Source organism: Pristiophorus japonicus, chromosome 13 (assembly GCF_044704955.1).
Source record: "Pristiophorus japonicus isolate sPriJap1 chromosome 13, sPriJap1.hap1, whole genome shotgun sequence".
NCBI classification, from domain to species: domain Eukaryota; kingdom Metazoa; phylum Chordata; class Chondrichthyes; family Pristiophoridae; genus Pristiophorus; species Pristiophorus japonicus.
Genome location: NC_091989.1, coordinates 35,945,988 through 35,960,544, shown reverse-complemented (window position 1 = coordinate 35,960,544; position 14,557 = coordinate 35,945,988). Strand labels below are relative to the sequence as shown.

General features: G+C 46.2%; 2 protein-coding genes across 2 annotated transcripts in view; one reads left to right on the top strand and one right to left on the bottom strand.

The window, feature by feature from the left end:
- Nucleotides 1-1,515, bottom strand: part of cd36 (CD36 molecule (CD36 blood group)) — a 50,043-nt gene extending 48,528 nt beyond the window's left edge. The window contains exon 1 of the mRNA XM_070897363.1: nt 690-1,515. The gene's annotated coding sequence lies outside the window, so the exon portion shown is untranslated. The remainder of the gene's footprint in view (nt 1-689) is intronic.
- A 6-nt stretch (nt 1,516-1,521) lies between these two features.
- Nucleotides 1,522-13,035, top strand: saysd1 (SAYSVFN motif domain containing 1). The gene is made up of 2 exons (XM_070897365.1): nt 1,522-1,702; nt 12,489-13,035. Exons 1-2 carry the CDS (start codon nt 1,535-1,537, stop codon nt 12,822-12,824), a joined length of 504 nt encoding a protein of 167 aa, XP_070753466.1. The 5' UTR covers nt 1,522-1,534; the 3' UTR covers nt 12,825-13,035.
- Nucleotides 13,036-14,557: the final 1,522 nt, after the last annotated feature.

Below are 14,557 nucleotides of genomic sequence, written 5' to 3'. Positions count from 1 at the left end.
AGAACGCCCGCTGCGCTTGGTCTTGGATTCTCCAACATCCCTGCCTGCAGTGTTTCTGGGCTTGATACCAAGCTTATTCTTTCTAACAGCTCTTGAGGGTGGGGGGCATCGGCAGCAGGCAGCAAGTTGGAGGGCCCAGCTTTGGGCTCTTCAGAGACTGATGTGGGGATTGGAGTGGGAGTGGCGGTTGATTCTGTTAATGGACACGGGATCTGGGCGTGTCCCTTATTACAGCAGCTAACACCAACGTGCCGTCCCTCATGCGTCCTGACAGTATCTCAACGACCTGCAACATTCCCTCCCTCATGATCAGTGACGTGGTTTGCACTACCTCTGACATTCCCTCCCTCATGGCCACTATTCCCTCACTGATGGTTCCAGATTTCGTTCCCATTTCTCGTGTCATTGCTGTTACTTCTACTGACTGTCCCGCTATTTCATCACTCACCCCACTGATGGCATCGAGGAGTGATCGGATAAGGTCAATGCTCTCCGCACTCAATGGCATCATCTGAACCACATCTGTTAGAGCCTGCACCTCAGGAGAGCGAGGTCGAGCTCACTTTCCCCTCCTCCCCACGGGTATGGCTCGCACCCCAACACTGGGACCCGCAACCTCGGAAGGTGTGAAACCATGGAATGTCCCACCAACACTCAAACCACTAGTCACGGAAGGGGCTGTCACCTACATGAGCGGCACCTCCTCCAAAGTTAGTACAACAGTAGGAGCTTCATCTAGCTCCACCCCCTCTCCACCATGTTCTTGGTCTGGAGGGTTGGAGTGGAAGATGTTCTCTTCAGGCTCATCCTCGTCTGAATCTTCTGCATTGTCAGGGTTGGCCTCCAGTTCTGCAAAAGATAACAGAACAGTCAAATGACCCAACAAGTGAGCAATTTGCACAGGAGCAGAGAGATGGGCAATTTGGTGATGAGGTCTATTGAAGCTGCACTGATAAACAAGGGCATAAAAGCTAACCGAAAGAGCTGCACTAGTGCCATCTGCAATGTTTTCAGGACCTTGCAGGGGTGGAGGAAGTATTTCCACGACACATTTTTAATATAATCTACTAAGATTTAAAACATGGCAGCATCCTTAAATTTAATGCAAGGCACTGTTCTGTGACACTTTGCTAAGATTGACCTCACATAAATGGAATATTTTAGTTTATCATTCAATTATACATTACTTGAAGGTTAATTTATTTTGTTTGCGCAAACACAGATTACATTAATAGTGTGAGCGTTTTAAAGCTCACATAGGAGCTACAATATGCGTGATGCATAAAACAGGACGTGGTCCTTGTCAAAGTTTTAATGTCATGTTTCACAGCCCAGGAGATGGCGGGGCTCCACTACCATCTATCCCAGAGTGAGACAGCCTGACTCTGCCTTCCTTTCTGGCGAGATATTCAGGGCCTTCAATCAAACCTTTCAAAAGTGATTTTGTTAGCGTTTTGGACACTCTTTAACCAGGGGCACATCGGCCCCGCAGGGTCGGCGGACACTTTAATCGGGGACACATCCGCCCCGCAGGATGGAGCGGAAGTTGGCGGAGTGGCGGGCGCGGCAGGCGTTGCTGGAAAGGCCGCCCGGCGGCCGCGGGGTTTTCAGGGCCGTGTGGGCCAGGCTGCGGCTCCGGGGAGATGAGGCGGAGGCGGAGGCAGAGGTTCGAGAGCGGCCCCGAGACACGGCCGGGAACAGAGTGAGTGAGTGAGCGAGGCCGCGGGTCGGCGGAGGCCCAGCGCAGCGAGGCCGAGAGTTAGCGGGGGAGCCGCCGCCGCCTCCTCCTCCTCCTCCTGTCACTGCCGGGGTTGGCCAAGGCCCGACCTGGTGCCCCTGACCTCCCCCCGGCCCCGGCCCCGCTCCCCACAGCCGCCTCTGGCCCGAACCGTCTGCTTTGTGCCCCTGATTAAAGTGTCAGCAAAGCAAGTGGACCATGCAGCACTTCATCAATGTCAATAGTGTCAGCCGCGGCTCAGTGGGTCGCACTCTCGCCTCTGAGTCAGAGGGTTGTGGGTTCAAGACCAACTCCAAGGACTTGAGCAGAAAAATCTAGGCTGACACTCGAGTGCAGTGCGGAGGGAGTGCTGTACTGTCGGAGGTCTTCGCATCAGACGTTAAATCGAGGCCCTCTTTGGACGTAAAAGATCCCATGACACTATTTTGAGGAGCAGGAATATTGTCCTCGGTGTCCTATCCCTCAATCAACATAACAAAAAAACAGGTTATCATTATCACACTGCTGTTTGTTGGAGCTTGCTGTGCGCAAATTGCCTGCTGTGTTTCCCACAATATCACACTGACTGCGCTTCAAAAATTACTTCATTGGCCGTAAAGCGCTTTGGGATGTCCGGTGGTCGTGAAAGGCGCTGTATAAATGGAAGTGTTTTTGCCTTGTGCACCCTGGACAAATAATCCCTGCTGCTCTCCCCTCCCCCTGCTGACTGCAGACCCCCTTCCCCATGCCAACCCTGCCCCCGGCTGACCCTCTGCCCCTCACCAGAACGGTGCCCTCAGCCTCAAACCCAAGCAATCAGTATACAGGGTTCTTCACTGAGCTCTTATCTAACTCCCTTGAATATTCTATTGGACTGTTGAGCACCACTCTGCATTTGTGTGTGTAACTTCTGAAAGTACATAATCAAAAGCTATACACATTATAACTTAAAATCTTAGAAAATGCACACCTTATACATCAACAAACCTTACTTCCTGTTGACTTAGTCACACTTTTTCTTGTCAATAATCATTGTAAATTACTACGTCAACATTTTCTATTCCATTTTGTTATGTCAACTATCAAGTTGCAGGATCTTGCCACTAGATAGCTCTAGAGAGGGTTTAAGTCCCTCCAAACACTACTGTCATCTTGTGTATTAAGAAAAACCATATTCATCAACGGACTGAGCAACACCATAGGCAATTTATCAGTTATACACATAAATTATATATGAAAGCGGTAGGAGACCAAAAAACGAATTTGCAACATTGTGCAGTCTGCACTTGTAAAATATTCTTTTTAACAGTTGCACAGTTTAACATCAGGTAAACAAATGTTATACAACAACAACTTGCATTTATGTAATATCTAAGATAGAAACCTGTCCCATGATGCATCAGAGGCAAGGACAGAGAACAAATAAAAACAGTGAGATCATTAAAACAAGTGAATAAATCTTGATAGAACATTAAGCGGTGTTAGTGAGATGTAAATAATTCAGGCTGACTCATGTGCGATAAGCACTTTTTTATCATCCTGTTTCATCAAGTGTCTTCTTTCTCACCACGAAGAAGATGGGGTCAGTCTCACATGTTGTGTTTTGGAGACTACTCCATTCCACTCTGGAATATGATTTTCATTTCCAAGAATAATGCTAATGGGATAATTCAGAGATTAAATCCTAAATGAATTACAGCCAGTAGCACATAGAAGAGGGAAGAGTATAGGAAAATACTTACTCTGGTCATCAGTTCATGTTGTTTTTGAGTGTAATTAACTTTCATTAGGATTTTTTTTTAAATTATTCACGGGATGTGGCGTCACTGGTAAGGCCAGCATTGCCATCCCTAATTGCTCTTGAGAAGGTGCTGTCCATGTGGTAAAGGTACTCTCACAGTGCTGTTAGGGAGGGAGTTACTTTGTCGTAGCAGTTTGGACAACTGAGTGGCTTGCTAGGTCATTTTAGAGAGCAGTTGCTGTTGGTCTGGTGTCAGATAGGCCAGACGGACGGCAGATTTCCTTCCCTAAAGGACATTAGTGAACCAGATGGGTTTTTAACAACCATCCTGTAGTTACGTGGTCACCATTACTGACTTTGTATTCCAGATTTTACTTAATTAACTGAATTTAAATTCCCTAGCTGCCATGGTGGGATTTGAACTCATGTCTCTGGATTACTAGTCCAGGCCTCTGGATTACTGGTCCAGTAACTTAACCACTATGCTATCATTTTTAAACCGAGTGATACTGTTAAGCTTTTGTGATTTTTCAACTATAGGAACACTAAGCATTTTCACTGCTCACAACCCGCATTAGGGAGAGATCTTATTTATACCATCCATCCAATTTAATCTAATATTGAGACAACAGCGTTTCTGACACGGAAAGGAACTCTCTGCAGCATCCAATCATAAGCCTCTCACAAGGGAGAATTCCTTCCAACTCTTTCAAAGCTTACAGAATCTATCAGGATCAAATTTATCACACAGCTGTCCTTGTTGCAACTGCATATAAAAAGTAAGCCCCATGCTTACATGTGAATTTTGAAAAAGATTTCATTTATTAAACCGGTCCTTTAAATTATGCCACAAGTTCAGTGATGAGGGTGAAACTGAGGTCTAGCTTTTTGTGAAATGCGTGGCCAGATTTAAAAACAAAATAGTGTGTGTGCGTGTGAATATTTACATATATATATATGTATAATACATTTTTTACAATCTAAAATTGTAAATGCAAGATAAATTTGGTCCACGCATGCGATGTGACTGTACTGAGGTAGTAATAAGTGGATAACAGTATCAGCATAAGGTACAAACTGCAAGGGTGTTGTACTGCTAATGGAGCAGGGTTTGGCTTGTGGCAAAACAGATAGTTGGAACACATTTGTTAATTGTTGAAATAACTGCCAGACTTGACTATTCCGATGCTCCCTGGCTGGCCACCCATCCTGCACCCACTGCAAACTCCAGCTCATCTAAAACGTCTGTATCCTATACTGCACCAGTCCCGCTCACTCAGCACCCCGCCCTTGCTGACCTATACTAGTCCCACTCACCCAGCACCTCTGCTGACCTACACTAGTCCCGCTCACCCAGCACCCCTGCCCTTGCTGACCTACACTAGTCCCGCTCACCCAGCGCCCCTGCCCTTGCTGACCTACACTAGTCCCGCTCACCCAGCGCCCCTGCCCTTGCTGACCTACACTAGTCCCGCTCACCCAGCGCCCCTGCCCTTGCTGACCTACACTAGTCCCGCTCACCCAGCGCCCCTGCCCTTGCTGACCTACACTAGTCCCACTCACCCAGCGCCCCTGTCCTTGCTGACCTACACTAGTCCCACTCACCCAGCACCCCTGTCCTTGCTGACCTACACTAGTCCCACTCACCCAGCACCCCTGCCCCTGCTGACCTACACTAGTCCCACTCACCCAGCACCCCTGCCCTTGCTGACCTACACTAGTCCCACTCACCCAGCACCCCTGCCCTTGCTGACCTACACTAGTCCCACTCACCCAGCACCCCTGCCCTTGCTGACCTACACTAGTTCCACTCACCCAGCACCCCTGCCCTTGCTGACCTACACTAGTCCCACTCACCCAGCACCCCTGCCCCTGCTGACCTACACTAGTCCCACTCACCCAGCACCCCTGCCCCTGCTGACCTACACTAGTCCCACTCACCCAGCACCCCTGCCCCTGCTGACCTACCCTGGCTCCCGCTCACCCAATACCTCCAATTTAAAATTTACATCCTTAAAGAAGGTGCGGAAAGCCGACTAGCCTGGTGTGGGAGTGCACGAGTCTTAATGCGAGGAGTGCTACGAATAAATCTGATGAACATGGGGTTATGATATAGTAGCTATAACGGAGACCTGGCTTAACCATGAGCAGGAATGGGAGCTAAACATTCCTGGCTACAATATATTCAGGAGGGATTAAGGAAGAAAAAAGAGGCAGGGGACTATATACTAGAGGATTGAAAGATTGAATCTACTTGGTTAGAGTCAACAGAAAAAGAGCTGTTACATTGCTAGGTGTTTACTAAAGACCCCCAACTAGTGAGAAGGAGATAGAGGAGCAAATCTGTAGGCAAATTTCAGAGAAATGTAAAAAATAATAGAGCAGTAAAAGTAGGGGACTTCAATTACCCTTATATAGACTGGGGGTGGGGGGGAACAGAGTAAAAGGCAAGGAGGGCAAAGAATTCTTAAAATGTGTACAGGAGAGCTTACTCAGTATGTTTCCAGCCCAACGACGCAGGAAGCAGTGCTGGATCTAATTATCGGGATTGAAGTAGGGAAGTATTGTGTTTCCGTGGGAGAACCTCTGGGCAATAGTGATCACAGTAGGTGTGGGAGAACCTCTGGGCAATAGTGATCACAATAGGTTTAAAGCAGTTATGTAAAGGGAAAAATACTTACTGGAAGCAGACAATTTCAATGATTTGAGAAGAGATTTAGCACAGATGGACTGGAAACAGATTCATTTAGAAAACAGTAAATTATTACATACATAGGATATACAGCACGGAAAGAGGCCATCCGGCCCAACTAGTCCATGCCGGCATTTGTGCTCTACTTGAGCCTCCTCCTGTCTTTCCTTATCTAAATCTATCAGCGTAACCTTCTATTCCCTTCTCCATCATATGCTTATATAACCGCCCCTTAAATACATCTATGCTAGTCGCTTCAACTACTTCCCTCACCACTCTCTGGGTAAAGAAGTTTCTTCTGAATTCCCTATTTGATTTCTCGATGAATATCTTATATTGATGGCATCTAGTTTTGCTCTTCCCCACAAGTGCAAACACTCTCTTTGCATCTACTCTATCAAAACCTTTCATAATTTTAAAGACCAGAATCAGGGCATCCCTCAGCCTTCTTTTTTCAAGAAAAAATAGACCCAGCCAGTTCATCCTTTCCTGAAAGGTATACCCTCACATTTCTGGTATCATTCTTGTAAATAAGCAATGGCAGGGCTTGAAGATAGAGATAGTTCAGGTACAAACCAAACATATTACCGTAAGGAGAAAATACAGGCCATCCAAAGCCAGAGCTCCCTGGGTTACAAAGGAAATAGAGGTTAAAATAAACAGAAAGCGAGGTTTTATGACATATCAGGTATGCAGAATGCAGAGAGCCTAGGGGGAATTTGAAAAAAGGATACAAGAAGGGCAAAGATAGTATGAGAAAAGGGAACCCAAAACTCCTTTGCAAACATATAAATAGCAAAAGGAATGGTGCAGCCAATTGTGGCCTCTTGTGGAGGCAGAGGGCATGACTAAGGTACTCTGAATGAGTATTTTGCACCTGTCTTCACAAAATAGGATGAAATTAATGTCACAGTAGAGGAGGAAGGAGTAGAGATATTGGATAGCATAAAAATAGATAGACAGGAAGTGCTAAATAGGTTGGTGCCACTCAAAAGTTAACAAGTCACCCGGTCTGGATGGAATGGGTTGCTGAGAGGAAGCGAGGGTAGAGATAGCATTTCCTTCCTGAACCCCTCCACCTCCTTCTCGTCCTTTAAGACTCACTTTAAACCCGTCCCTTTGAGTAAGCTTTTGGTCAGGCCTCCTTTCTATCTAATTAACTTTCATTAGGATTTTAAAAAAAATTCATGGGATGTGGGCATCACTGCCATTTATTGGCCATCCCCAATTGTCCTTGAGAAGGTGGTGGTGAGGCGCATTCTGGAATTGCTGCAGTCCTTGTGGTGATGGTACTCCCGCAGTGACTTTTTCGTAATGGTTTAGTGCAGCTGAGTGGCTTGCTGCCAATGCTGGAAATCTCAGCAGGTCAGGCAGTATCTGTGGCAAGACCATTTCAGATGGCAGCTAAGAGTCAACCACATTATTGTGAGTCTGGAGTTGCATATAGGCCAGACCGGGTAAGGACAGCAGATTTCCTTCCCTAAAGAAAGCACCTTTCACGACCAACGGATGTCCCAAAGAGCTTTACATCCAATGAAGTACTTTTGAAGTGTAGTCACTGTTGTAATGTGGGGAAAGGACGTATTGCTTCTTGCAGTATGTTGTCTGTGGGTTGGCAGGGACTGCTTTAGGCTTGCCAAACGTGCACTCAGAATCCAAAAAGAGGAAGATGGCATACTGATTGTTTTTGGACAGTGCCAACGATCTTGCTAAACAACTGGTTACAGCATTTTGTCAGGATCTTTTCAGTTATTTAAGAGATTTGTACTTGGACTGTGTAGTGTATGAATAAAGAGTCTGACCAGATACTATGAGCTCAAAGTAAAGCGTGACCTTAGTCTTTTATTGCAGGTCTCCAGAGTGCCTCTCCAGCCTGTGAGGCCTCCTTAAGTACCAGTGCTCCCAAGGGATTGTGGGATCCCTTTGGACTCCAGGGGATGAGCCCTCTGGTGGTTAAACAAAATATTTACAGGTTTACATATATAACAACACTTCCCCACCACCCCCCCCCCTCCCTAAAGTCAATAGTGTAACTATTTACAAGGTGAGTCGATCTGGGGCCTTTCTTTCCCTGGTTGATCATCTCGGTGCAAATGCTCGTTTTGGTGAGTCATTTATTGGGTCCTCGCTGGGCTGCTTTGCAGCTGGCCTTGCTGGGCCTCCTGGTGTGGTGAGTCCTGCTGGGCTGCTGCGGGTGATGGGTTCTGCTTCGTGGACAACCGTTGTGTCGGTTGCCACTGGTGTGTGTGTTGGGGGGTCAAAAAAGGTAGGGTCTAATGTGGGTTGCTCTGAATAGTCCATGAATCTGAGTTTGGTTTCGTCCAAGTGTTTCCTGTAGATGAGTCCATTTGAAAATTTGACCTGAAACACCCTACTCCCGCTGGTACGGCTTTATTTCTTCCTGCATTTCTAATGGGACACTGGACCAACTCCCATGAAGCTCACAGTTTTTTTTTACTAAAGACAGTAAGGGGTCCTGTCTCGTCCAGGTTCTAATCTGTCGGGCGGTAATAGGTGATTGTTCACTCTCAAATGCTTCCATTACCATAACTAAATCTGCGGGCTGTGTCATTTCCACCCCCGTGGTGGGCAATGGCAGCCTACTGAGAGCATCGGCACAATTTTCTGTACCTGGCCTCTGGCGGATGGCGTAGTTGTACGCGAACAACGTGAGTGCCCATCTCTGGATGCGGGCCGATGCATTCGTATTTATCCCCTTGCTTTCTGAAAAGAGGGATATCAGTGGCTTATGATCAGTTTGCAATTGAAATTTGAGCCCAAACAGATATTGATGCATTTTCTTTACCCCATAAACACACTCTAATGCTTCTTTTTGAATCATGCTGTAGGCTCTCTCAGACTTCTGGATGCATAAGCAACCAGTTGCAATTTCCCAGATTCATTAGCTTGTTGCAATACACACACGACTAGTACCAAACGGATCATACAACACAAGCAATTTGTTTGAGCATAACAGTTTTCTAGCTTTTACAAAGGCATTTTCTTGGCTTTTACCCCATACCCATTCATCTCCTTTACGCAGTAAAGCGTGCAGTGGTTCTAACAGTGTGCTGAGACCTGGTAAGAAATTACCAAAGTAGTTCAGGAGTCATAGGAACGAACGCAGCTCCGTCACATTCTGTGGTCTCGGTGCATTCTCCATTGCCTCCATCTTCGAATCGGTGGGCCTGATGCCGTCCGCCGCGATTCTTCTCCCCAGGAATTCCACTTCAGGCGCCAGAAAAACGCACTTCGAGCGTTTTAACCTGAGCCCCACGCGATTGAGCCGACTAAACCTCCAGGTTCTGAAGATGCTTGACGGTGTCCCGACCTGTAACTAAGATATCGTCCTGGAAGACCACAGTGCGTATACCGACTTCACTAAGCTTTCCATGTTTCTCTGGAATATCGCCGCGGCCGATCGAATCCCAAACGGGCATCTGTTGTAACTGAAGAGACCCTTCGATGATTCCTCCAGCTCCTGGATCACGTAAGCCGAGGTCAAGTCCAGCTTTGTGAACGTCTTTCCTCCCGCCAGCATCGCAGATAGGTCGTCAGCCTTTGGTAGTGGGTATTGATCCTGCAGGGAAAAATGATTGATAGTTACTTTGTGATCACCACAGATTCTGACAGTGCCATCTCCCTTGAGGACTGAAACAATTGGACTGGCCCATTCGTTGAATTCGATCGGCGAAATGATGCCCTCTCGTTGCAGCTAGTCCAGCTCGGTCTCCATCCTCTCTCTCATCATGTACAGTATTGCTCTCGCCTTGTGATGGATGGGTCACGCCCCCGGAATTAGGTGGGTCTGCACTTTTGCTCCTTGGAACTTCCCGATGCCTGGTTCAAACAGCGAGGGCGACTTGTTTAGGACCTGGGCACACAAAGTGTCATAGACAGGCGAGAGCGCTCGGACGTCGTCCCAGTTCCAGTGTATCTTTCCCAGCCAGCTCCTGCTGAGCAGCGTGGGGCCATCGCCCAGTACCACCCAGAATAGTAACTTGTGCACCACTCCATTGTAGGAGACCTTTACGGTAGCACTGCCGATTATGGGAATCAGTTCCTTTGTATAAGTTTTTAGTTTAGTGCGAATGGGAGTCAGGACTCGCCATGAGGCCTTGCTGCATCACAATTTATCGAAAGTCTTTTTGCTCATAATGGATTGGCTCGCGCCCGTGTCCAGCTCCATTGACACCGGGAGTCCATTTAATTCAACCTTCAGCATTATCGGGGGACACTTTGTGGTAAATGTGTGCACCCCATAGACCTCTGCCTCGGTCTGAGGCTCCGGTTTGTCGTGATCCGCCGTGGATCTGTCCTCCTCTGCAACATGGTGGTTTGCAGGGTTTGCAGCTCGCCTGCACATATGTTGGAGATGTCTCATTGTTCCGCAGCCCTTGCAAACGTATCCTTTGAAGCAGCATGAATGGAAATGATGATCACCCTCGCAGTGCCAACAAGGTGTTAATGGCCTAGCATTCATTACCCTTGATGGTGGACTCTGAGACATCTACGGACGTGCAACTGCAGGCATGTGAGGCCTGCTCTGTACGTTACGATTCGAAAAGAACATTACTTTTTTCACAGTACTTGTAGCAGCACTCGTGTGCTAAGAGATTTGCTTGGTATTGTCACTGGTGGCGATGAACGCCTGGGCTATCACTATGGCTTTACTCAAGGTTGGGGTCTCTAAAGTCAAGAGTTTTCGAAGTATTACTTCATGGCCAATGCCAAGTACAAAGAAGTCCCTGAGCATGTGCTCCAAATGTCCTTCAAATTCGCAATGTCCTGCAAGGCGTCTTAGCTCGGTGACATAGCTCGCCACTTCCTGGCCTTCAGACCTCTTGCACGTGTAGAACCGGTACCTCGTCATCAGAACACTTCGGGTTAAGATGCTCCCAGACCAGTGTGCACAAATCATCATACGATTTCTCTGTGGGTTTCGCTGGAGCAAGCAGATTTTTCATGAGGCCATACGTTGGTGCCCCACAAACGGTGAGGAGGATTGCCCTTCGTTTGGCAGCGTTCGCTTCTCCTTCCAGCTCGTTGGCCACGAAGTATTGGTCGAGTCGCTCCACGAAGATTTCCCAATCATCTCCGAAAATTTCTCCAGGATGCCCACTGTTCTCTGCATCATTGCAGTGAGGTTTGTCGTCTGTATCTCGTTGCCAGTTGTAGTGTATGAATAAAGCGGCTGACCAGATACTGTGAGTTCAAAGTAAAGTGTGACCGTAGTCTTATTACGGTCTCTCCAGCCTGTGAGGCCTCCTTAAGTACCAGTGCTCCCAAGGGATTGTGGGATCCCATGGGACTCCAGGGGATGAGCCCTCTGGTGGTTAAACAAGGTATTTACAGGTTTACATATATAACAGACTGCACATGGTTGGAAGTAAGTGACTGAAGACTCAGTCCAGAATCAGGCTGAGGTAGTTCATAGAACTTTAAAACACAGAAGGAGGCCATTCGGCCCATCGTGCCTGTGCCGGCAATTTTGAAAGAATTATCCATATGGTCCCATTCCCCTGCTCTTTCCACATAGCCCTGCAGTTATACTTTTCAAGTATTATCCCATTCCCTTTTGAAAGTTATTGCTGAATCTGCTTCCACCACCTTTTCAGTTGATTCTGGTGCCAAGTTGACTTAGTTATTTTGCTCAGAAACAGTAACATAGCATTGCTTGGCTTGTCTCAGTATTTGGCATCCATTTTGGTTGCAATTTCTTGTTCTAACTCTGACTGTTGTTGTAGCTAATCTGATCACATACTTGTCTTACACTTGTGATTTGTCGAGTTCTTTGGAACAGAAGAGGCTAAGGGGAGATTTAATTGAGGTGTATAAAATTATGAGGGTCCTAGATAGAGTGGATAGGAAGGACCTATTTCCCTTGGCAGATAGGTCAGTAACGAAGGGGCATTGATTTAAAGTAATTGGTAAAAGGATTAGTAGGGAGTTGAGGAGAATTTTTTTCACCCAGAGGGTGGTGGTGGGGGGGTCTGGAACTCACTGCCTGAAAGGGTGGTAGAGGAAGAAACTCTCGTTGCATTTAAAAAGTACTTCATATGTGCCTGAAGTGCTGTAACCTACAGGGCTATAGACCAAGAGCTGGAAAGTAGGACTAGGCTGGATAGCTCTTTTTTGTCTGGTGCAGACACAGTGGGCTGAATGGCCTCCTTCTCTGCTGTACATTTCTACGAACGTAAAACCAAATATTTGAAGTTAGAGAGTTTTCTACACCAAAAAAGGAACTGGGTGGTCAGCATAATTCACTCTAATCTCTGTCCAATCATAGCTTATAACTAGAAATTCCAGATATTTTATTTTTAATGTTTTTCTTTCAGGTAAAGAAAGAAAATGACCAGAGTTGCTTCCAAGATGGATTTGTGGCACAGCCCATTGAATCCGATTATTCCATCTTTACAAATGTGACTATCCTGAAAGTCCTTCTCTGGCTGGTGCTGCTTGGCCTCTTCATTGAGCTGGAGTTTGGCCTGGCATATTTTGTACTGTCAATGTTTTATTGGATTTACATTGGGACCCGTGACCCAGCCAACAAGAAGCAAGGAGAAGTTAGTGCATACTCTGTGTTCAACCCTGGCTGTAAGGCTATTGAAGGCAGCCTGACAGCAGAACAGTTTGAGCGAGAACTTCAGTACAGACCCCTGGCTGGCAGATGACTCTGGCCTGTGGAAGACATTGTTTTTTTATTGTACTCAGTACCTATTGGGGCTATATGTACCATTGTGACCAACAACATTCTCAGTGCAGTCTCTTACACTACGCAGGTCAACGGTTAGCAGTAGGTATCCACACTGCAGATTATTCCACATGTAACATGGATGATGGATTTTGGTGATATTTAAATACAATAAAAAGCAATTAAACTGACATTCTTCATTTGCAAAAATGTATGTTTAGTATGACTATTTTACTGTAATTCTGCTGACTACAGTCTCCAGATTAATACTGGGATACTGTACAGGTGGCATTGTACATCCAGTATTTAAATGAAAGTGTGACACATTAATTCATCTGAGTGCCCTGCAACTTGCCTGGAAAAAGTCAGTTGTCCTGCATTCCTTCCTCCAGTTTAGTTCTGTTTTAGTACGCAGATTGGCTTGCACAACAGCAATAAGTCTGTGATCATATGACCTTCTAAATCATGAGTAAAATTCGGGCAATTTATTGCTGTTTCCTGAGCCCTACGAACCACATTTCCACCTACGATGTTCTTTACAAAAGCTATAGACAATAAAGGATGTTTCTCACCTTTTTCATAACACTTAAGTGCGAGACGTTGTGGATCAGTTCAGTGAAAGTAGTTCTGTTTCAGTCCCATCACCTCTCGCATGATTCAAGCTGAAGTGATCTATCATGTACCTGACACCTCAGTGGCATAGTTATATTTCAAAGCTCGTGAGAAGCAGCACCGTCTAATGTTCACCCTCTAAATGTTACGTGCAATATTATCCACACAGATTGGTTTCTCATAACATCACAAATTGCTTTTCAGATTGCTACAGGATTGCATCCACTTCTTAAATTGACCATCAGCAGAATTAAATAGCAAATGTGACCCAGACTGTTATTACCACTAAGTCCTCTCCTATATTCCATTTTCTTAACACAGCTTTGTTTTCAGGATACAAATGTCAGTGTGTAAGTGAGTTGGTGCTGTTTTAGAGTCAGCATTCTGAAACCCATCACTCAGTATTAATTTAAAAAAGTTCATGTTTAGAGGCGACTTGAGGCAAAGCTTCTTTACGCGACGAGTGGTTAGGATTTGGAATGCACTGCCTGATAGGGTGGTGGATACAGATTCAATAATAGGGAATTGGATAAATATTAGAAGATAAATAGCAGAAATATGGGGAAAGAGTGGGACAAACGTGGTTGCTCTTCGCAAGAGCCGGCACAGACTCGAGCCGAATGATCTCCTGTGCTGTACTATTCTATGATTCACCCCATCACTCTCCAGTATAGAATCACAGAAGAAGGCCGTCGAACCTGTGCTGGCTCTCTCAGCAAGAGCACCTCAGCTAGTCCCACTCCCGCTCCCTTTCCCCGTAGCCCTGCAATTTTTTTCTTTCAGGTACTTAATCCAACTCCCTTTTGAAAGCCACGATTGAGTCTGCCTCCACCTCCCCTTCAGGCGTTAAAAAGTTTTTTTCTTATGTCACCTTTGGTTCTTTTGCCAATCACCTTAAATCTGTTTCCTCTGGTTCTCGACCCTTCTGCCAATGGGAACAGTTTCTCTACTCTGTCCAGACCCCTCATGATTTTGAACACGTCTATCAAATCTACTCTCAATCTTCTCTGCTCTAAGGAGAACAACCCCAGCTTCTCCACATAACTGAAGTCCCTTATCCCTGAAATCATTCTCGTAAATCTTTTCTGCACCCTCTCTAAG